Source organism: Leptosomus discolor, chromosome Z (genome assembly GCF_034619465.1).
Source record: "Leptosomus discolor isolate bLepDis1 chromosome Z, bLepDis1.hap2, whole genome shotgun sequence".
NCBI classification, from domain to species: domain Eukaryota; kingdom Metazoa; phylum Chordata; class Aves; order Leptosomiformes; family Leptosomidae; genus Leptosomus; species Leptosomus discolor.
The window spans coordinates 89,538,906-89,552,268 of NC_141419.1; the positions used below are offsets into that span (position 1 = coordinate 89,538,906).

Below are 13,363 nucleotides of genomic sequence, written 5' to 3' on the forward strand. Positions count from 1 at the left end.
AGGTTCATGTCAAGGTGTCAGCCTGACTTTCGGGGTACCTTACCGTCCATATCCCTGATGACAAGGTGGAGACAACGCTGTTTTCGGACCGACTCTTACAATGACCTTTTGAGGTCCCTTCCAACCCCCACCCTTCTGTGATTCTGTGACACCCGCTGCCCTAACCTGCTACTTCTGCTTTAACACAGGGACAGCTTAAACAGTCATGTAAAAAAAAAAAAAGCATTTTCTACTTACTGAAATCTGCTCAGTTGGGACCCAAGGCCACTGCCACTTGGCAAACGTTTCTGAGGTTTATACTAACTCAAGCAGGCTTGCGTAGATTTTTGCTTTCAGCGTTCATGGTTACAGTTCCAGCAGAGGTGGTGTCATAGCTGCGTTCCAGATCCGAAAGGTTTCACAGCTTTGAAGCAGTTTTAACAACATCTGAATTAGCTGAGGTACGATCTGCCCAGCTGCAAGCACACACACACACAAAAAAAAAAAAAACCCTCCAAAGAGCGAACTCCGGAATGAATTTCCAAGTTTTCTCCATTCGATCTGACCGCACTGGAAGGGCACGCTTTAGGACACAGATCAGCTGGAGCGGGGCCGAGCCCCAAAGCGAGCAGGACAGACCAAGGCACAGGGCAGCAGGCACAAGGGTCCCCACCGGCCCCGCGGCAACAGCCACACCTCAGCTTTGGCATCCCCTGCACAGAGCACGGGCGCTGCCACAGCGCCAACGGGCCACAGGACACCGCGTTTCTGGGGTTTTTCTGTGATTTTTCCAAATCAGCTCTTGAGCCGATTTAGCCAGGCTGACCCCGTGCACGCTCCCAAGAGAAGAGGGCACAAACCCTCACGACAGGCACCCCTCAGTCTGTGCTGTGGCTACCGGTAAGAGGCACTGGTGAGACACAGCTATACATCAAATCATCAGAGCTCACCACCTATTTACACATGGATGGCAAGGAGCTTTAAACCCGAGGCTTCACGGGATGAGGGGAGAAGGCTGTCAAAGGGTTAAATGTTTCTCTGCCTTTAATCTGAAATCACGTAATGTGGAATGAATGTTTCAGCTCAAACTGTTTCCTCACTCTGACGGTTTCATGGTGTGAGGTCAAAGTGTGGGAGCGATGGGATGAAAAGAGGGGGAGCGTGGAGCGGTGAGCTCGTGAACCCAGAGAAACACACAGCCAGCCAGAGGAATAACAAGGATGGTTTCTCAAGCAGCTTCAGCCCAGCTGGAAGGGCCAAGGGAGTCTACGCCGCCGTGACACACTCGCTATTTCTCAGCTCCCCAGCTCCACCCTGCGGCCCCACAGCCCCTCTGGGGACTCGGGACTGATCCTTCAACACCAGCCCCCCCAAGATGGGAGGTATTTACCGCACTTGGTGCTTTCACAAGCACCGGGTTTTCAAACACAGCAGGTCCGAAGGAAGTAAACTGGGGACAGAGCGAACAGCCCCAGCAGAAACCCTGGTCACAGGGAACTGTGGTGGAGAGGCTCACCGAGGACCGAGTCCCAGCGTACCAGGTAAAGCTGAACGCGCCGGACAAAGCGGAGCAACTTTGAACTGAGCCTGCCCACATCCCAGATAAAAGTTCCGGGATCTTGCACCTCACCTAGCCTGCAGAAAACATCATCTATAACCCCCCCTCAAACCACTAACTGCAGAGTCTATCGACAGAACGAGAGTCAGCTGCAGAGGACGGTGGTGGCAAAGTCTCCAGCAGTTACTACCGTCACATCGACATGTGCCGCTGTCCCGAGACAGATGAACACTCAGCTCTGAAAGAACCCATCTTCTGAACGCCAGGATGGGTGGGACAGCAGTTCTGAGACGCTCTGTCACAGCACCAGACCGTCACAGAACACCATGACATCCAGCATGGCCACCCGTGACAGGACAGCACCAACAGCTTCCCCTGTTGCACGCCCTTCTCCGAAATCAGACGCCTAGTGACAAGGACAGAAACCGCAAGAGCAACCCTCTGCCACAGAATCCGGTGGCTACCCCCTGCTTGTTCCGGTAAGGGGAGTCCCATCCACCCACAGTCAGGGTTTTTCAGTGCCCAGGGGAGTTTAACCCCGCGGGTTTCAAGGTGTGCGTTGCTCCGGTCGCCCGCCGGAAAAGCCACGCTCTAGAACAGACTACACCAGCCTTTTCACATGGAGACTTTTATTCTCACCGAGATCTGTACATTCAAGTCGCACATACTTTTTAAGTCTTTGATGGAGCTGGAGCACGGGACAACAACAGCCTGGTCTGCTTGAACAGTTTTAAGAGTTTATGCCTCAAAAGTAGCCAGGAAACTTGTGACTATTTCCTTCAGCTTAGCTTCTGTCTGGTCAGAGATCTTCCCTTCGGTCCTGTTGAAAGAGCTTAGTTAAACTTCTGAGGCAGGAATAGATACATGGTCAATCCCCGACCAAGGCAAAGGAAAGAATTTTACAATGAACCGTCCCCATTTCTAACAAAATTAGCAGATGAATTAACGAATTTCCATTTGATGCATGAAGCTGTGCCACTGAAACTAAGGTAACATCCCTTCTCCTAAAAAAGTTAGTCCTGTTTGAGAGCTAAGGTTTGTCAACAAACACTTTCAGAACAGCAAGGCTCTGTCTAGCAGAGCTGTGCCTCGGCGATGGAAGAAGGCACATGACGTGGCTCATGACTGAACAAGCTGGGACCAGTTTACAGGACAGGGCTATGGAAACACTCCGTCCCCAGCAGCCCACGCAGCGGCAGGGACAGCAGTGAGCAGCACTTAACCCGCAGTACTGTAACAGCTTAAAGCTGCCAAAAACAGGGGAAGGACCAGATCAAGTGTTCTTCACATCGGATTTGGAGGGGTATTCAAGGAGGTTCATTTTAAGCAGCAGCTGGATTTCTGAAGACAAGACTGGGGACACGGAAGCTGAGCTCTGGAGAGCAGTGCAAGGACAGCAGGGAGGCTGACTTAACCTCCCGTTCTGGCACAGGCAGCTTAAGGCCTGGTGTTCTAGGATAAAGTAAACTAAATTACCAGTTCAGTGACCATTATCTGCACTCCAGCCACCACGTCAACACCCTTGGGATGAAGTATAATAAATCCTCATACCTGATTGTGGAAAGGAGGGCCTGGTGCTGGCTCAGTACGTGAGCTAGGAAAGCACTCTCAAATTTAGTGATTTTGCTGGGCTCCAGCTTGTCCAAGTGACCTCTTACACCAGCGTAGATGACTGCAACCTGCTCCTCAATGGCCATGGGAACTGCGGAAGAGAAAGCAGTTACGCCACCAGTAACTCGCATCGGGACACGTCAGTGCTGCACCCAGCCCCCCTCTGAAGATCCACTGCACATACCGACACGGCTCGAGTACACACCTGCATCTACCACATCCTTAGAACGGACGTGCTAAATGCTCCCACAAAGACCAGCTTCGTTAGCAACAACAGGCTCACGGGAAACACGGACCTGTTGTGTCCGAGACACTCACCATACTGCCCTTGTTTGAGCAGCTCCGTCAGGCGCACACCGCGGTTCAGCAGCTGCTGCGTGGCAGCATCCAGATCAGACCCGAACTGGGCAAAGGCAGCTACTTCACGGTACTGAGCCAACTCCAGCTTCATGGTACCTGCCACCTGCAACACGAGGTACGGGTCAGGCGGAGGTCAACCATTTTCAAGTGAGTCTGGTAGTCTGCAGGTTATCTTCAGCCGACAGTTGTGACAAGTCAGCTTTGCCTTGCATACTGGTCAAGATTCCGACCGATGACTACATGCATTTCTAAAAATCCCACCATCTGCTTGGCCTTTTAACATGAACATCTATTCATCTGTTCCTCATACTACTCATTTCCTACCCTCTGTTCCTCATACTAAGAAACAAAGAAGGACCAGTTGGGGATGTGAAGGTAGGGGACAGCGTCGGCTGTAGCAACCACACGCTGGTGGAGTTCAGGATCCTGCATGGAAGCAGCAGGACAATCAGTAGGATTGCAACCCTGGGCTTCAAGAGAGCTCACTTTAGGAACTTCAGAGACCTACTTGGAGGGATCCCATGGGCTAGGGTTCCAGAAGGTAGGGGGGCCAAGAGAGCTGGTTGTTATTCAAGCATCACTTCCTCCAAGCCCAAAACCGATGCATCCCTATGAGGAAGAACTCAAGCAAAGGAGGCAGAAGGCCTGCTTAGATGGGCAAGGAGCTCCTGGAAACACTCAAAGGGAAGAAGGAGGTTTACAACATGTGGCAAAAGGGACTGGCTACTCGGGAGGAATACAGGAATACTGTCAGAGTATGCAGGGATGCAACGAAGAAGGCTAAGGCCCGTTTGGAATCAAGTCTGGATAGGGACATCAAAGACAACAAGAAGGGATTCTTCAAATACATCAGTAACAAAAGGAAGACCATGGAAAATGTGGGCCCTCTGCTGAATGAGACGGGTGCCCTGGTGACTGAGGCTACGGAGAAGGCAGTTACTGACTGCCTCCTTTGCCTCAGTCTTTACTGCTAAGGCTGGCCCTCTGGAATCCCAGACCTTGGTAGTAGGAGAGGAAGTCTGGAGGAAGGAAGAGTGCCCCTTGGTCAAGGAGGATTGGGTTAGGGATCTCTTAGCTGGACTGGACACTCACAAATCCATGGGCCCCGATGGGATGTACCCGCGAGTGCTGAGGCAGCTGGCAGGTGTTATTGCTAAGCCCCTCTCCATCGTCTTTGATAGGTCATGGAGAGCAGGAGAGGTGCCCAAGGACTGGAGGAAAGCCAGTGTCACTCCAGTCATCAAAAAGGGCGAGAAGGAGGATCCAGGGAACTACAGACCAGTCAGCCTCCCCTCCATCCCTGGAATGATGATGGAACAGCTCATTGTGGCTGTTCTCTCTAAGCATGTGGAGGAAAAGAGGATTATCAGGAGTAGTCAGCACGGATTCACAAAGAGGAAATCATGCCTGACCAACCTGATAGCCTTCTGTGATGTGGGTGGAAGAAGGGAGAGCAGTGGATGTTGTCTATCTCGACTCTAGCAAAGCTTCTGACACTGTCTCCCACCACAACCTCATGGGCAAGCTCAGGAAGTGTGGGCTAGACAAGTGGACAGTGAGGTGGATCGAGAAATGACAGAGGGACAGAGCTCAGGGGGTTGTGATCAGTGGTGCTGAGTCTGGTTGGAGGCCTGTGACTAGCAGTGCTCCCCAGGGGTCAGTGCTGGGTCCAGTCTTGTTCAACATATTTATCAATGCCCTGGATGAAGGGACAGAGTGCACCCTCAGCCAGTTTGCTGACGATACTAAACTGGGAGGAGTGGCTGACGCGCCAGAAGGCTGTGCTGCCATTCAGCGAGCCCTGGACAGGCTGGAGAGCTGGGCAGAGAGGAGCCTCATGAGGTTCAACAAGGGCAAGTGCAGGGTCCTGCACCTGGGGAGGAATAACCCCCTGCACCAGTACAGGCTGGGGGGCAACCTGCTGGAGACCAGCTCTGTGGAGAACGACCTGGGAGTTGTGGCAGGCAACAAGTTGACCATGAGCCAGTAACGTGCCCTTGTGGCCAAGAAGGCCAATGGCATCCTGGGGTGCATCAAGAAGAGTGTGGCCAGCAGGTCGAGGGAGGGTCTCCTCCCCCTCTGCTCTGCCCTGGTGAGGCCACACCTGCAGTGCTGTGTCCAGTTCTGGGCTCCCCAGTTCCACAGGGACAGGGAACTACTGGAGAGAGTCCAGCAGAGGGCCAGGAAGATGATGAGGGGACTGGAGCATCTCTCCTACAAGGAAAGGCCAAGAGACCTGGGGCTCTTTGGCCTGGAGAAGGGAAGGCTGAGAGGGGACCTTATCAATACCTAAAGGGTGAGCGTCAAGAGGATGGGGACAGGCTCTTGTCAGTGGTGCCCAGTGACAGGACAAGGGGCAACGGGCACAAACTGAAGCACTGGAAGTTCTGCTTGAACATGAGGAAAAACTTCTTTACTCTGAGGGTGGCAGAGCCCTGAACAGGCTGCCCAGGGGGGTTGTGGAGTCTCCTTCCCTGTAGACATTCAAAATCCATCTGGACACATTCCTGTGTGACCTGCTCTGGGTGATCCTGCTTTAGCAGGGGGTTGGACTAGATCATCTCCAGAGGTCCCTTCCAACCCCCACTGTTCTGCAGTTATGTGATTCCTCCCTAAAATGGCAGCAGGTGATACTAAACCTCTCTTAATTCCCCATCTGGATTAAAAGAAGTGTGAAGTTAAAAGAGCATTCTCTCTTTCTAGTTAGATCAGTATCCAGTTCAGCACACTGGAACTTAACAGTCCTACATCCTTATGCAGATGCTATTTTCCTTTCTCCCCCCTCTCTCAGCAGGCAGTGGAAATATCAAAGAGATCCCCAAAGTTTGTTTGTTCTTTTACAATTTTGTAGTGCTAAGGAATCCAAAGCTTTATTCCCTCTGTATTGACAACTCTTTAGAATGAAATGGGTTGGAAAGCTACACGCTACTTCTCTATAGCGGGAGGAGGAGCAGGTGTTCTGTGCTTACCTGCTTCATGGCCCTGGTCTGAGCAGCAGAACCTACACGGGACACGGACAAACCGACATTGATGGCTGGACGGATACCTTTGTAGAACAACTCAGTTTCCAAGAAGATCTGTAGGAGAAAATCGTTTTACTATCTTGGTCAGAAGACATCCAGTCTCCTCAGAGACCTGCCAGTAAGTTACACAGAAGTGCTGGCACGTGAAGAAGCTGTCCTACCTGTCCATCAGTGATGGAGATGACATTGGTTGGAATGTAAGCAGACACGTCACCAGCCTGAGTTTCAATGACAGGCAAGGCGGTCAGAGAGCCGCCCCCAAAGGAGTCATTCATTTTGGCTGCTCTCTCCAGCAGACGAGAGTGCAGGTAGAACACATCACCTGGGTAGGCTTCGCGACCGGGCGGACGACGCAGCAGCAGAGACATCTGACGATAGGCAACAGCCTGTGTGGTATAAAGAAAGCTCTCAGACTTTGGTAGGTCATTTAAGATTTTGAATTTCTAAACCCGAGGTGATCTTACAGCTATAAACACCAATGCTAGATTACAAGGCCTATAAACAGTTTCCTGACCTGTTTGGATAAATCGTCATAGATGATTAACGCGTGTTTTCCGTTGTCTCTGAAGTATTCCCCCATGGAGCAGCCTGAATAGGGAGCCAGATACTGAAGGGGTGCTGCATCGGATGCTGTGGCAGACACCACAATAGTGTACTTCATGGCATCTGGGAAGAATTAAGAGACATACACCACTGAGTCCATTACCTCATCATGCCCGTAATCAGCAAATACAACACACATGTGAAGAAGCAGCTGCTCGGACAAGCCCCGGCAGCACCACTACGTTGTTGGGAGTAAAGAACACCATACTAGATTAACATGTCCATCAGCTCAACTAAGTCAAGCAGTTTCAAGAGCAAGTTCGTGTAGCTCACGCCTAACACTTGCAGACTTCTTTCCCATCTAAAATGAAGTTTAAACTTTCACTAAGACACACTTCAGTTCTCTAAGTAACTTGGTCTTCAAGTCTGTGACTTCCTGGCTTCTGCAAGGAGATACTACCCTTTGTTTCACAGTACCAAACAAATTCTTGTCTTTAAAACAGGTTTATTTTCCTGCTAGGTATAACTCTGCTTGACCAGTATGCAAGAGGGAAGGTGCCTGGTCTCTTGAAGGTCTGTTACATACGCAGCCTTGGTCAATGAGGTCACTGTTTTTTGAAAAGATGCTGTCATTTAATCCCTTACATTTGGGCAGCAGGCTCTCCACTAAACTGGCAACTGCCATTCATACTGACTTGCCATATGAAACAAATGCCAAGTCCATAAGTAGTTGTAAGGCCACCACTTGTCACCAGGCCTGCCTGACTGCCCAGAGGAAGCTCTCTGAACTCTGCTAAAAAAAAAAAAAAAATCACGGAAAGTGACTTTTCCAAATGCAATTCAGCAGTTTTGGGACCTCACACTAGTCTCCTAATGCAACGTAGTAAAGAGGGTTTTTTCCCCCCAGATACCTAGAAAGTATCCAGAAAAGCAAGTAGTTCTCACATCTAATAAGAAAAGAATTCTGTCCATTCTTACAGCTAGGAGAGTTCACAGTAGTATTCAGCATTATAAACAAAACAGGATGCCACTAGTTGCTGGGCTCAACCACCTTCAAAAACCCGTACCTGCATCAGTGAGCCTCTTCACCAGCTGAGCAACGGTCGATCTCTTCTGGCCAATTGCAACATAGATACAGTACAGCTTCTTTTTCTCATCTGTTCCATCATTAAATCGTTTCTGGTTGATTATCGTGTCAATTGCAATTGAAGTTTTCCTGTGTAACACAGAGATCAGTTAAGTGAAGCTGCCTACGGTTCTCCCAACCTCTACGCAGTTCTGCGCTCAGCTTCGTACACCAGCACACGCTGTGCTCGAGTTTTGGTTTAAGGAAACATTTTTAGCTTCAGCATTTAACTTACCCGGTCTGTCTGTCACCAATGATCAGCTCACGCTGGCCACGACCGATTGGCACCAAGCTGTCCACAGCCTTAATACCAGTCTGCATTGGTTCACGGACAGAGATTCTGGGAATGATCCCGGGGGCCTTTAAGCCAACTCTTCTACGTGTCTTAGATGTAATAGGACCCTTAAAAAGGGAGAAAAAAGCTGTTGCAGTTTGTATCACATAGATACAAGCAGAGGTAGCAAACCCGTAGCCACACATACCTTCCCATCAATTGGATTGCCCAGGGCATCTACAACGCGGCCCAGCAGCTCTTCCCCCACTGGAACATCCACAATGGCACCAGTCCTCTTCACGACATCCCCCTCCTTGATCAGTCTGTCATTACCAAACACGACAACACCAACATTGTCGGGCTCCAAATTCAAGGACATACCCTAGGACAAAGACCACATTATCCTGAAAACACCCATACCAACATTTACAAAAAATCTGACAGTTTAATATCGATGTGATTATTCTACAGTGTAGAATACCCAACATACTCTGCCTCAATCTTATCTGTAACAATAGTCATGTCTTGCTTGTGTGTACAACGCATGTATGTTCTTTCGTATCAGTTAGACAGCCTGCCTAAGCCTTCAGCTTACTACATCATTAAACTTGCAGCAGTCTAGCATTCAGTCATGTACCTCTCTAGAAAGAGCAGGAAAGACAAGCATGGTTCAAATACAACATTTCTCTCTTGCCTAGGAACCGGACTAAGTAAAAGCACTGGCTTCTTCTCCAAGGCAAGTCAGGTCACTAAAAATACTGGAAGAGCTGTTGCAGTACGCTCCTAACAGTCAGACAGCTTTTTAACTCTAGTCTTTAGTTTAACTCTAACTCTTAGGACTACAAGAAGTCAGCAAACTGCACACTGTCTTGGAGCAGAAAGGCTGTGGTTCAACAGTAAACAGAGAAGCCAGCCCGAAACCAAAGAAAACAAAATCCAATGCCAGATTAGTTCTTATACTTCCTGGATGAAGACAAATAAAGATTAAATGTTGGCCCAGAACTAGATACTGGTAACGAAAGCAAAGTGTTACAAATTCAAATAATATTTGCTTTTTGTAATATTATTTCAACCAGTTACTAGGTATTAAAGTTACAACGAAATCTGTAAAAGGTGCATACAGGAACCTCCAAGCATAATCTCATGTTCTCCTTAAAAAAACCCTTGTATTTGTATTTCTAGGCTCTACAAACACTGCTTTAGTGAAAGCTTACCTTCAGTCCGGAAGAGAATTCAACCATTTCTTCTGCTTGGACATTCCTCAGGCCGTACACACGGGCAATACCATCACCAATTGAGAGCACCCGGCCAGTCTCCTCAAGTTCAGCAGAGGTGTCAGCTCCCAAAATACGTTCCTCAAGAATAGAGGATACCTCAGCAGTACCTGGAAGGAAACGTTTCAAACCAGATTCAGCACATTAAGGCACAGTACGAATTCAGTAACCTTGTCTTGAACTCACAAGCCAAGGTACCCTTTCTCAGTTATGCCACAAGGTCTAACCACCAACACTCTCCCTTACATAGAATGCCAAGATAAATAACAGCTCCTGTATTCACAGCCAATAAAAGCAGCTTCAACTCATCATCTTCAATCAAAACACTGATGGCTGCTTAGTTATCAATTTCTTTCATTATGTCCTACACTATTAGCAACCTGCCTGCCCCCCCAAAAGGCAATTAAATAATTACTCTTCTGCTCAGGAAGAACAGACATGCTAGCTCTGCTTGCAAAGCATCTGCTTAGACTGGAGGCCTCAGAACGCCCTGTCAACTGATTCGTAATCCAAGATCCAAGTATATTTAAAGGACCTTGATACATTTAAGGAGCAAGTTGTTCGATATAAGCTATAAAAATGTATCCTCCATCTTTCTCAAATGTTTGGCAGTGTACCTCCAGCAACTTTTTATTTCCTCAGCTTAAGAAACAGTAAATAACACTGTGAAACTGTTATTTCCTAATAATAACTTTAATCACCCTAAACCACTTCAGAAATTGTACACGAACCAAAAATACAGCTATGCAGTGCCGCTGCCTTCTCTGAATGCCAAGATGCTGGCAGCAAAAAAGTTATACTCAAGGACACAAGGTCAAACCCAGGCGGGCCTGGGAAAGTCACCCATTCCTTTGTACTGCTACAAACAAGACGGGAAACTGGGATTTGAAGCATTTTTTTCAAATAATTCTGCAGGAGTTGAAGACTGAACCGAATTCTCATGAAGCAGGTAAACTGTGTAAATGGACTGACACGTGACCCCTCCTTTCGTTTGGGCATAATCTGAACAGTTATTAAAGCCTCCTGGGTGTGACTGTGTAACAGACACTTCACTGTTAAATACTGTCACTACATAAACGGCCTCAAGTGTTTTGTAAACTGACATGTGCGCCCCTCGCACTTCATATTCAAATTCCTTTTTGTCTCATAAAGCAAGTTCTTAAACTGCATTCTTATACGAAAACCTCTCTCAGACTCACTCACCAGTTTTCTGAAAGCATGGTTTGGAGGCATGGATGTTTCTTGTAGCAACAAATGCTGCACCCAGGGTGTTTCTGGAAATCTGAAAGAAGTAATTGTTTCGATAACTGAGATTTTTCTCAATCATTCAAAAAAATACTAGGTGGTAACACACTGAAATTTTTGATCGTCAACTTATACATTTAACGTGTCACAGTTTCGAGCTGAGCTCCGCAGCACTCCATTCAAAAGCTGCAGTTACAGAACCAAGTCCAGCACTACTAAGCAAGCGCAGAGAGTGAAGGAGACTGCTCTAAATTACTCGGTGCATTGTTCTGCATTGCACTGATGTCACCATCACAGCACCGCAGCAGCTCCCAAAGCAACACCTCCTCTCGTTTGCCACCTTTGCATGGAACACCAAAAGCTTGCGGCGTAAAGAAATCAGTGCACCCCTCGCCATTCTGCAGAAGGGAGGAACAGGATTGCATCTTCTAAGGGTGGGCCTCAAGAAAAATCTGTGTAATTTCCAAGTATGGCTAGAACATGAACGATATTAGAAAGGAAAAAACAAGTATGTGATAATGAGTGTAGCAAAAGATTATAATCCTACACCCCAAACCAAACTCCCAGTGCAGTCCCGTGCAGTGCTGATGCTGTTTCTCCGAAAGCCTGGGGAGGCCTCTCCTCCGTCACCTTCACAAGGGACACGGGTCCTGACAGATCTCCGCGCCCTCCCTCTCCCCACGGGGGAAAAAAATGCCGCCTGACAAAGCCTCGTAGATCAAATCCCTCACCCTGACTGCGATCCAGCAGCTTCCAGACATTAACCCGAACCGCAACAGGCCAATCCGCGCCCTCTGGGGAAGGACACGCCGACCCCTAGACGCCCCCCACCTCCCAGATGAGGGCACCCCCGCTCCTCAGCAGGCCGTCGGGCCCCGCTGCCACCCAGCGCTGAGGTGAACCCCCCAACACACACCCGGCCCCAGACTCCCGAGAGCGGGAGGCCGCGGCCCCTCAATGTCACCGCGGCCCCCAAGATGGCGGCAGCGCCCGCCCGCCCGCCCGCCCCCCAGCCTCTCCGCTCGCTCCAGGGAGCGGAGCCCACGCTCACCAGGCCGGCCTGCCGCGGCAGGGAGCGGGCGAGGGCGGCAGCCACACGGGCGGAGAGCATGGCGGCGGCGGCAGGCGGCTCCTCCGGAGACGACCAAGGCAGAGAGGAGGCAGCTGCCGGCCCCGCGCTCTCTCCACAAAATGGCGGCGGCGCGCTCCGCCTCCTTTGGCGGCCAGGCCACGCCCACGCCGCGGGGCGGGGCGGGGCGGGACGGGGAGCGGAAGCGCCTCACCCCCCACCGCCCGCGTACCCCTCAGGTGCTTTGGCGCCTTCCCCGTCCCTGCGCCTCTGGGCAATGAGGGAATAGATATATGTAAATACACACTAAATAATAATAATAAAAAAAAGATTTAGGAAAATCACCCGTTGCGGGGGGTGCCCTTGAGAAGGCTCTCGGCGGGCGGAAGGGGCGGGGCGGGCGGCATGAAGCGGGCTGGGGTCTGTGTGAGGCGGGGGAGACCGGGGCGTGAGGGCTGTGGGGCAGGGGGTGATGAGGGGTGTTCCCCGCATGTTCCGGGAGCGACTCTTGTCCACCCGGTCCCGTAGCAGCTGCTGGTGGCGGGGGAGTGCTGCCATTTCGCCTGCGCTTTGGAAACGGGAGTAAAAGGGATGTGGTGTGCCGTGCAGTGTTTTCATGCCCATGCTACAGAGCAGCTTAGATTTTTTAGGCAGAGTGTTGATACCGTGTGAAATACGACATCTTTGTCGGCGACACGGCCGGTGGCATCGAGCGCACCCTCATCAGGTTTGCCCACGGCACCGAGCTGTGGGGTGCGGTGGACACGTTGGAGGGAAGGGAGGCCGTCCAGAGGGACCTGGACAGGCTGGAGAGGTGGGCCCGTGTGAACCTCGTGGAGTTCAACAAAGGCAAGTGCAAGGTCCTGCACCTGGGTTGGGGCAATCCCAAGCACAGATACAGGCTGGGGGATGAGTGGATGGAGAGCAGCCCTGGGGAGAAGGACTTGGGGGTGCTGGTGGGTGAAAAACTGAGTGAGAGCCAACAGTGTGCGCTCACAGCCCAGAAAGCCGATGGCATCCTGGGCTGCATCAAAAGGTGTGTGGCCAGCAGGTCCAGGGAGGGGATTCTGCCCCTCTGCTCTGGTGAGACCTCACCTGCAGGGCTGCATCCAGCTCCAGGGCCCCGGAGCTGCTTGAGCGGGTCCAGAGGAGGGACATGAAGATGCTCAGGGGGCTGGAGCAGCTCCCCTGTGAGGACAGGCTGAGAGAGTTGGGGTTGTTCAGCCTGGAGAGGAGAAGGCTCTGGGGAGACCTTAGAGCGGCCTTCAGTGCTGAAAGGGGGCTGCAGGAGAGGTGGGGAG

At 50.6% G+C, this 13,363-nt stretch overlaps 1 protein-coding gene across 2 annotated transcripts; it reads right to left on the reverse strand.

Annotated features, from left to right (window-relative positions):
• Positions 1–2,149: 2,149 nt before the first annotated feature.
• On the reverse strand, positions 2,150–12,104 carry ATP5F1A (ATP synthase F1 subunit alpha). Of its 2 annotated transcripts, none has more exons than XM_086480481.1 (12): positions 12,045–12,104; positions 10,952–11,030; positions 9,689–9,858; positions 8,749–8,856; positions 8,436–8,602; positions 8,142–8,290; positions 7,046–7,197; positions 6,693–6,917; positions 6,478–6,585; positions 3,467–3,611; positions 3,089–3,239; positions 2,150–2,357 (listed from the first exon to the last, which is right to left on the reverse strand). In XM_086480481.1, the coding sequence occupies exons 1-12, from the start codon at positions 12,102–12,104 to the stop codon at positions 2,276–2,278; spliced, it is 1,596 nt and encodes a 531-aa protein (XP_086336607.1). In that variant the 3' UTR covers positions 2,150–2,275. The 2 variants fall into 2 exon arrangements, with proteins under 2 accessions (XP_086336607.1, XP_086336606.1); XM_086480480.1 differs by having other exon boundaries at positions 8,683–8,856.
• Positions 12,105–13,363: the final 1,259 nt, after the last annotated feature.